The sequence below is a fragment of the Antennarius striatus genome, chromosome 15 (genome assembly GCF_040054535.1).
Source record: "Antennarius striatus isolate MH-2024 chromosome 15, ASM4005453v1, whole genome shotgun sequence".
NCBI lineage: Eukaryota > Metazoa > Chordata > Actinopteri > Lophiiformes > Antennariidae > Antennarius > Antennarius striatus.
Window position 1 is genome coordinate 5347050 of NC_090790.1, and position 10575 is coordinate 5357624.

Here is a 10575-nt window from a genome sequence, read left to right on the forward strand (position 1 = left end):
AATGACTGAGTCACATCACGCAGATGGCAGGAAGCCTCTCCTGGTGCCTCTGGGGTGGGAGGATGGATGGTTCCTCCAGGGTCTCAGCTGCCAACGGGTTGAAGTGATAATAGCACCCACTCTGCTCTGTCCATTAGCTTTAAATACTTGCCGCTTGATGTAATTGAAGTTGTACGACGTGTAGATCTTATGTCAGAAGCGGAGGCTCTCGTGGATTTTATGACTAGAAGGGGTCGCTCATACATTACAGATATTCTGACATCTGCATGTTAGCAATGATAGCTCAGCAGTATCTAACAGATCGTGTCAGAACTGACATGTCTGAATTCCATTTCACTTCTAGAGAACCATGTTGTTGCTCATGCTGGATCACTGTCACAACTTGAACCGAGCTGTAAGAATGTTAGTTACCCCCTTGGGGGAGGGGAAATAGAATAAAGACTGCCAATGTAACAATACTGTGCTATATTTACATGTGTTCACACAACATTAAGTAATTCAAGAACTTTTAGAAGTCGTTCCAATCCGGAAATATTGACAACTTGTAAATGATTTTTATTGTAGTAGAGAATTACTGAGAAGCATGCTCCCCAATACATTTAGTGCACCAGAAAATTAATATCTAAAGAGTGCCAAATGCAATATATCAGCATCTCCCACAGAATGTGGTCACATTTCCAACCAGCATGCTCTGTTCTCTCACATCTTGAGAACAAGATCACGTTGCCGAGACAGAAGACAACTGACATATTTTCCATTATTTGAAATGCTAGAAATGCTTGAGCATGATAACCAAACTAGAACATTACAGTTAAAACAAAGCATCAAGGTCAGGCTTGGTTTAACAATGTTAAACTCTTAAATGACATTTGATTGAAATTAGTGTGAAGATTTCAGCCTCTGAACCATTGGTGGTACACAACAGATAATTTCTCAGACATTAATACAAGGATTTACATTTGCAGGGGAAAGTTGCACCCCATTACACAAAATGAACAAACTAAAACGATGAATAAATCCATAGCAGAATATTGTCAAGACATCTGAACATTTGAAATAGTTTATTGCAACTGAGAATAACCTGAAGCAAAGATTACAGATGAGTTCAGGGTACAGAGTTTGTGTTGAAATGACTAATTCACGTACTGCTCACATCACCTTCCCCAAATCCTAAGGTAATTTATCAATGAGCCACATGAACGTCTTCTACTGCTGGTCTACTTCAACTGGTCAAAGCTGCCAACTCAGGGCGCAAACCAATAAAACCTTGGTCCTAGAGCGCCCTCTAGTGGCGGTTAGAATTAACGACAAGAAATGGAAATGCCTTTGAGTAATTTAATAGAAGCCTTTACACAATATAAAAATGCAAAATCACTTAATAGTACTTTACATATCCATCCACACGTTAAGAAAACCCTATTTTAAAAAGACAGCGGGGACATGTCGCTCCAGCAACCCTCTAATATGCTGACCATTTTAAAAAGCACACCACAAGTTAACATTTCATGGGTAGAAAAAGGTCAATTGACCTGTGGTACACTTGTCAGGACTAATTGAGGGGTGGTTAAACATGCAAACCGCTTATGTTGTCCACAGCACACTATCCTTCCATCTGGTTAAAAGCTTAAGTTAACTGTACAAAATGTCACCCAGTTGACAGTGTCAACTCACTGGGTGACTTTTTTTGCAAAATCTTTCACAAGTGAAGATTTGAGCTGTGGGATGGTGGCGATCCTCATCTGCTTTGAAGTCGAGTATTTGCCTTTAACTGCCTGCAAGAAAGAAAACAAATGAAAAAGCAGTCCGACTGCAACATTCCGCAACTTACACAGAGCTACGATAAGGGTAGGTCAGGGTCAAAGCTTCAGGGTAGTTCAAAGCCATGCACTCGCTTTGATCTATGGTCAAAGCTAGTGCATAGGTAGATCAAAGCACTAGCTTCATCTACGGTCTTACACTGGCCTTCTCCCTCGTCTTTCCATCTTATCCGTTCCCGAGTGTACAAAAGTTTAAATTTAACCTTAACCCAATTTTCTCAAGGTCATCTCATTTTCATCCCCTTTGCTGCACGAGTAATGTGCTTTTTGTTTCATCTTTCCATCTGCAATGGTTGCAAAGATATTTGGTGGACTAACGGACGGACGGACACTGACAATTACAATACATCACCGCTTTGAAGCGGGATGTAAAAAGCCAGACCCAACCTCCAGATATGCAATGATCATCTTTGTAGCTCAGCACATGTTAGAGGTTCTGGAGATAAAGTCAGAGAAGCCAGACTGAGATGGTTTGGACATGTCCAGAGGAGAGATAGTGAACATATTGGTAGAAGGATGCAGAGTTTTGAACTGCCAGGCAGGAGGCCTAGAGGAAGACCAAAGAGGAGGTTTATGGATGTAGTGAAAGAGGACATGAAGGTAGTTGGTGTGAGAGAAGAGGATGCAGAAGACAGGGTTAGATGGAGGAAACTGATTGGCTGTGGAAACCCCTGAAGGGAAAAGCCGAAAGATCTTTGTAGCTCAGACGTGTTTAAGGAACAAATGATGATGAAACTCTTACTTCACTTACCATGTGTTTGGTCAGACCATCATTCACTTTAACAACATTCTTGGCAATATGTGCCATTACAGGAATCAAACTCTCTGCTGTATAGTTCATGTAGTGCTGCAGTGTCACATCCTGGAGACAGAAACATCTTTAAGTTCTCATACAACTATTCTTTAATGAAGCTGTTGGTACCCAGAAGTCAGACTCACCCATTCACCAGCATCTAAGACCTTGAGGGTAAGTGCCAAAGCAGCACTGGCCACCATTGAAGGTGGGAAGTGAACCATCTCGTAGTCGACCATGGTGAGCTCCAGCAGGTATTTGGCCAGGGTGTGTTGCTCAGCTGTAACCTGAGGATACATGGGGCAGATGAGAACTACAACCAACTACCTATTCATTCAAGAAAATTGCAAACTATTGTGATGAGATTCAGACATGAACTACAAAACCTGTCAGGAGAAGAAGTTGAGATTTTCTAGCCAAATCATTATTGACTGATAACACATGACAAACCTCACAAATCTTTGAGGCCCTTCTGAGAAACTGCAGGGGAAGAGGGCGTCCTATCTGGAACTTGAGGACACGGAGTATGGTCATCTCCATGTCTCGGATTTGGGCTGTGGTGTACGCCCGGTCCGTCACGTAGGCAAAGTCTGAGATCTCAGGCGGATACATCTCCTCGTATTTGGAAGCAAGAAACATTGCAGTCACACCAACCAGCTGCAACTGCTTCTTGGGGACTGGATGGTCCTGGTGGAGGTGACATGTCGCCAAATAAAATTCACGAGATACATGGATTAAACTCATTTTGAGTCAATTCCAAAGTAACGCCACCCACCTGAAGAAAGCGATCAATGATTCCCACGGTCATGTACATAGTCTCCTGCAGCAGACGGAACTTTAGGTTCACTTGCACCAGCCAGTCGAGTAGAATACCCCGCATGTTTCCAGTCACCTCCTGACCCTGCAGATACGCAGGTCTGACGTTCTGTTCAGCCTGAGACGACAACGACAGGAAACCGTGACAACCAGAAAAGCGGGCACCTTTAACACAAGACGTTACTGTGCTTACCTCAAGCTGTTGGAGGTACTTGTAGATTTCCTTCACGTATTCACTGCAGAGCATCGGATTCTCGTAATCATCTGCATCAACATCACGGACAGCGTTGTCAAGCAAGACATCTGAAAATGCTTGGCAAAGATCAGCAGGTTCACAGCCTGAGGTCTCCATTTGAGTGGGGGATGCTGGTTCAGGGGGAACCTGGAATAGTATGACCCACAACATGATCATCAAATACCATCACATTCACCTTTCTGTCTTTAGGGGCCAAACACTCACCTGCACCTCAGGTTTAACAGGAACAACATCTATCGGTTGTTCAACTACTGCTTTTTCAACTTTTCTGGTGACTTTGGTTTTCTTTGTGGCCTCAGTCTTCAAATTCTAAAATCAACGCAAACAAGTTAATCTTCATTTGACTGTATACACTGTGCATATTGTCTTTAGCCAACGGTTACCATTTTCTGGTTTAAATTTTCTTAATTGTGTTAACATATGGACTTATAGTTGTTAAATAGATGCTAGAAAACTAGCACAAAATATGAATTTCCTAATTTCCCCATCGGGGATCAAACCAGCATATATATATATTTTTTATTTTATTTTATTTTTTTAAATAATTCCATTAGATACCAAAAATACACGATTATTCAGAAGCATCATCATCAAGTGACAGCTACACCACTGGTTTAATTGATCATCAAAATAGTCATGTGATTGGATTTTTTTTTTTTTTAAATGCAAACCCAAAGAGACATCGTTCGTTCCCCATTAGACAGACCTGAGCCCATTGAGGCTTTGCAGTAGTTTAGTTACTGAATAGACTGACATCGTACCTTTTTCTGAGTTTCCTTATTTCCTGCAATGTTTCCTATTTCCCCGAGAGCAGCTCGGGGCTTCAGAGTAGGCCCAGTCACGGAGCAGGCCTTCCCTCCGAGCTCAGACCTGGTCGAAGCCACGCGGTTCTGCAGGAATATTGAAATAATTAACAGTTCTGAAAATATATGTTCTTAGTTTTAAACGGCGTGTTTGTTTCTCAGCATTCCTGTTAGGGATTAATACGTTTTGTTACTGCGGTTATACGATCGATGCCAGCAACCCACCCACCAGTGAACCAAGAACTTGAATGTCGCAGGTATTAAAACAGTTAACATTCAATATATTTGTTTAGAAACATTTTTTTACGACATACGAAACTAAGTAATTGAAATAAAAGTTTAAAAATCTTACTCTGGTCACTCGAAGAGCCATTTTGATGTTTGTCTTGCTCTCACAAAAAGATGAAGAATCGCAATGGATGCCGATGCGCCGTAGTTACCAGCGTTAGCGTCCTGGTTTAAATCCTCGCACGCCTTGAGATGATTGGCTGGTCCCTGAAGCTGTCGAGTATCTGATTGGTCCAGCGCATCTGGTTTAAAGCCGTTCCTTGAGCGTCCAGCGTCACGTGACTCACTACGCGTTTCCTTTTCCTGTTTTTCGTACTATTCAACGCTGAGCTATTCATTTATTGTTATTTTTTTTAATATCCTTTGGGATATTTTTTTAAAATGTACATTTAAATCACACACCTACATACGCATACATTAAATATGCAAAACTATAAATAAAATGGATTTCTGCAAGTAACTAAAGGAGGAGTTCCTAAAATATTTGGAGCTGGTCTGGTTTTTATTTGATGTGGGAATGAATTCTATGACAAAGAGCCAGTTTCAGATGAGTAAATTTACCCACTGATGTATTGAAACTCATAACATAGAGATTTTCTTTGTTTTCATGATGTGTTCTGTAGTTATGAGTAGGCAACTAACAATAGTTTGTTAGACTAGACTAGAAGTCTTGTTTAGTAACTATACAGGAAGGGGCATGTCTGAAGCTTGTGTATTTTATTAACTTTATTAACTTTTTTTAAATAAAGGAGCCCATTGCACTGTGAAATCACTGAATGTGATTACTCTGACAATCAATCAACCAACCAATCAGTCAGTCAATAAATCAATGTAGATGCACAGAGACACACACTTTAACAGCCATTTTTATTTTAAATTGGAAATGTGTTTGAGGCAGTAAGGAGTGGAAGAGGCCTTTAGCTTTAGTCTGCTCGTCAGATCAGGACAGCAGACCAGCTACATCTAGAGGACACAGCGGAGTCATCTGAAGATGACAAAGTTTAATCTGTAGACAGAGAAGACAGATGGTTTGTGCAAGGATTTAACACTCAGTGTACCAGGATTCTGCAACTACAAGAAGTACCATAGGCAGTCATTTTCACTGCTTGGACATTATTTGTATATAATTTGGATTATCATTAAAAATATTTAAGAAAAAAATGGTGGAATAAGTAAAACCACACCAGGACACTAAATTAAAACTATAACGTTTGAGTGTCTTATTTATTTAATTGACACAACAAAGCTTCTCTGCAATCACACATCCAAATTGGAACTGGAAAATAAAAACAAATTTAACTGTAAAAAACAACAACAACAACAACAGATGTATCCTGCTTCAAAATAGGTTGGTGTCATCATTAGACCTTACCAATGAAAATCATTAACTATTATTAACATTCAGTAATGTGATGGCTGCCAGCCAGCTGGAGACACTGATGTTAAGATGCCAAGATGGTTTGCTTATGGCTCACAAACCCTCAGTCAACACAGGTAACCTGTGTCGAGGGCCGAAATATCACCAGTAATAACTTTACATCTCTTTAACTTACAAAGGCACTAAAGGCCCAGTAAATAAGAATAGATGAGAGCTTCCTCCATCTGTAGAGGAGAAAAGGGCCCTGCACACTAAAGAGGTTCTGAAATGTGACAGTGCAACCCTAACAGTCTATCAGTGCTAACCAAGGAAAAATGTCGCCATTCTAATCACAATCCACGCAGCTGTCAACATCACAAGTGGCCATGAGGCTAACCTGGAGACTGTTACTTTCTACAACATAACCGAGATTGGAGTAGATGGATGTGCTTGATCAAATAGGGAGGAAATACTCAGTGTAAGCTCCTACATGATTATGGCCATTGGTGGTGTTTCTATCTATCTATCTATCTATCTATCTATCTATCTATCTATCTATCTATCTATCTATCTATCTATCTATCTATCTATCTATCTATCTATCTATCTATCTATCTATCTATCTATCTATCTATCTATCTATCTATCTATCTATCTATCTATCATAATACTCTTGACCTGGCTGCCATAAATGCTTTGATCCTGTTGGAGAAATGCACCAATAAGATGATATCACAGAGTAACCTCATAATGCGACTAGCAAAGGAACTTTGCTCAGGACAACTGAAAGCAAAATGATGGTGGGTGCGAGAGCCCCGGTTGGAACAGCAGAATATGGAGAGGAGAAAGCAGTGCCAAGTGAAGAATGTGTAAGAAAATTAAAGCAAATGTATAAGAAAAATAAAGCAAAGGATAATTGTGTCAAATGTCATAAGGTAGTTGGAGCTGCAAAAGGAAGGTACAGGTTAACTGTGTTGTCTGTGAGCGATTGGGAGCCATAAGCAAACCATCTTGGCATCTTAACAGCAGTGTCTCCAGCTGGCTGGCAGCCACCACAGCATTATTGAAAGTCCATAATAGTCAGTCATTTTCATTGTTCAGGTGTAATGATGAGACCAACCGCAGGATACATTTGTTCTTTTTCCCACAGAGATAAATTTGTTTTTAATTTCAAAGTTCAAATTTGGATGTGTTATTGCAGAGAAGCTACGTTGTGTCAATTATATAAATAAAACATTCAATCATTTCGGTTTTAATTTAGTGTCTTGATGTGTTTTTACCTATTCCACCAATTTATTCTTAGATATTTTAATGATAATCCAAATTATACACACATAATGTCCGAGCAGTCAAAATGACTGGCTATGGTTGTTCTAGGCAGTAATAAACAGATCTCTTTTTTCTGTGTAGGTTCTCAGTTATCCAGGTCATGGTTATCCAAAGCTGTTTAAGTCATCCAAGAGACTTCCTCAGTTCTGAAGGTGGCTGGTCATGCCCCAGCTTATTAACCCTGTGGGGTGTGGTCAGTGCTTAAGAACAAGGAAGATGTGCAGAGTTCTGGCAACTACAGAGGAACAAAGCTGATGAGCCATACAATGAAGTTATGGGAAAGAGTAGTGGAAGCTAGACTAAGGGCAGAAGTGAGCATTTGTGGGCAGCAGTATGGTTTCATGCCAAAAAAGAGTACTACAGGTACAGTATTTGCTTTGAGGATGTTGATAGAGAAGTACAGAGAAGGCCAGAGGGAGCTGCATTGTGTTTTTGTAGATCTGGAGAAAGCTTATGACAGGGTGCCCAGAGAGGAACTGTGGTATTGTATGAGGAAGTCTACAGAGAAGTATGTTAGAGAAGTGCAGGACATGTATGAGGACTGTAAGACAGTGGTGAGGTGTGCTGTAGGTGTGACAGAGGAGTTCAAGGTGGAGGTGGGACTGCATCAGGGATCAGCTCTGAGCCCCTTCTTGTTCGCAGTGGTGATGGACAGGCTGACAGACGAGGTTAGACAGGAATCTCCATGGACTATGATGTTTGCAGATGACATTGTGATCTGTAGTGAGGGCAGGGAACAGGTGGAGGAGAAGCTAGAGAGGTGGAGGTTTGTCCTGGAAAGGAGAGGAATGAAGGTTAGCCACAATAAGACAGAGTACATGTGTGTGAATGAGAGTGACCCAAGTAGAAGAGTGAGGTTACAGGGAGAAGAGATCAAGAAGGTGGAGGATTTTAAGTACTTAGAGTCAACAGTCCAGAGCAATGGAGAGTGTGGACCCACCCGTTCCATCCTGTCCAGGCAGGATGGAACGGGTGGAGGAAAGTGTCAGGTGTGATGTGTGATAGAAGAGTTTCAGCTAAAATGAAAGGAAAGGTGTACAAAACTGTGGTGAGACCAGCGATGTTGTTTGGTCTAGAGACAGTGTCACTGAGGAAAAGACAGGAGACAGAGCTGGAGGTAGCAGAGATGAAGATGCTGAGGTTCTCTCTGGGAGTGACCAGGAAGGATAGGATCAGGAATGAGTACATCAGAGGGACAGCACGTGTTAGAGGTTTTGGAGATAAAGTCAGAGAGGCCAGACTGAGATGGTTTGGACATGTCCAGAGGAGAGATAGTGAATATATTGGTAGAAGGATGCTGAGTTTTGAACTGCCAGGCAGGAGGCCTAGAGGAACACCAAAGAGGAGGTTTATGGATGTAATGAGGGAAGACATGAAGGTAGTTGGTGTGAGAGAAGAGGATTCAAAGGACAGGGCTAGATGGAGGAAATTGATTCGCTGTGGCGACCCCTGAAGGGAAAAGCCGAAAGAAAAGAAGAAAAAGGGGTGTGGTCAGTGCTATTCACATTCCAACAACACCCGTCTGGCCCCTCAACGATTGTTGATATGGGTGTCAAAGTGGGGTCATTGAAAAGCGAGTTTGACCTTTGTATGCTAATGAGTGTTATTAGCATGAGACACATCACCTGGGTTAATCTGCTGAGACAGTCTTTTAGGGAGTTTAGAAAGGACATGATTGTAATGGAAGAAAGGTGATGTCGAAGACCACCCACCATGTTCAGAGATGGCTTCTCCACTGGCTTCTTCTCCACTCTGACGTGGATGGCTTCTTTCCCTGATTTCTCAAACCATTTATCTTCCCTGTCCAAGATCTGAATGTCAGTGTCAGGATACCGATGTTCAGATCTTGGGACAAGGAAGAACTGAAGAAATCTCTTGGATGAAACGTCTTCAAGAACTTTCTTAACGTCCATTGGATTGACTTAAACAGCTTTGGATCAGATCTCTTTTGTGTTTTGAAATTTTAAAGATCAAACAATGTCATAACAAAATATACACACATTTAGGAAAAGTCAGGGTCCTATCGGTACATGGGTTTTTTTTAAACCAAGTTATGACATTTCAAATTTTGAAAGCAGTCAAAGTGACTGCCTTGGGAGTTCTACTGTTAAAACGTCACCTATATCAGATTACGATCATTATCTCCTAAGGCTGGTTGGGGTCTATACTCCACCACCTCTCACCCAGACTCAGAGCATCTTTCCCCATAAAGTTTCACAACTGTTCACTCTTTGAGTCAACTGAAACAGATAATGTTTCAGGTTACGCATTCATGGGTGTTCATCCTCTGGTTTGTAGTAGGGATGAATGGATCCTTACCAATCAGCAGTGATAAGGGGAAAAAAACACCCAAGAAAGAGGAAAGCCAAGTTCTTCCTTAAAATAATGCTTAAATCTACCAAACTATCACAGAACATAAAGGAATCAAAATCACCTAAAGCAAATCATGTAACTCAAAGAACTGATTAATCATTGACTAAACATGTTATTGCTCTGAGTTTCTCTTTTTAATTACTATGGAAATCTACTTTTATGAAGGTTTGTGTAGGGGCGTATGTTATAAATAATCTTGTGTTGTACATGCTGTGATGTGTGGCACTTTTGCCTATGTCATATTATATCATATCTAAACATGTAAAAGTAGCTTTATCAGCACGAGGCCAGTGATGATTAAATTATCAGAAAAAACAAGAAGGACATCCCTGGAACACCGAGTTCACGACCAGCAAACATCGAAACATACATGTCAGTCATGGAACTACAGTACTGTACACTCTAAGAGTTCTTCGTGTACATAGACAGAATTTTCCTGACGGTTCCGTATTTTACGGTAGTCTTTGAAGGCAACACAACATCTGAAAACTTGTCTTGAATTGACCAACAACACGTAGGTGTTTATCCTTACTGTTTACGTCAACATGTTTAACTAAGCAATAACAAGTCCAAGGATATGATCTGTCTGTCTGTCTGGCTGAGGCATCACATTTAATGTCGAAATCTTTTCTGGCTTTCCTCCAACAACGCTCACCCTCCAATCACAATTTCCGTGACGTCGACCGGAAAAAGAGGAACGCGAACGCCTCACGTAAAAGCAAAACAGATTCCTGCACTAATCA

At 41.0% G+C, this 10575-nt stretch overlaps 1 protein-coding gene across 1 annotated transcript; it reads right to left on the minus strand.

The window, feature by feature from the left end:
* Positions 1 to 577: 577 nt before the first annotated feature.
* On the minus strand, positions 578 to 4934 carry ccnb1 (cyclin B1). The gene is made up of 9 exons (XM_068334855.1): positions 4838 to 4934; positions 4444 to 4572; positions 3887 to 3991; positions 3620 to 3808; positions 3386 to 3544; positions 3061 to 3297; positions 2757 to 2897; positions 2569 to 2679; positions 578 to 1772 (listed from the first exon to the last, which is right to left on the minus strand). Exons 1-9 carry the CDS (start codon positions 4856 to 4858, stop codon positions 1668 to 1670), a joined length of 1197 nt encoding a protein of 398 aa, XP_068190956.1. The 5' UTR covers positions 4859 to 4934; the 3' UTR covers positions 578 to 1667.
* Positions 4935 to 10575: the final 5641 nt, after the last annotated feature.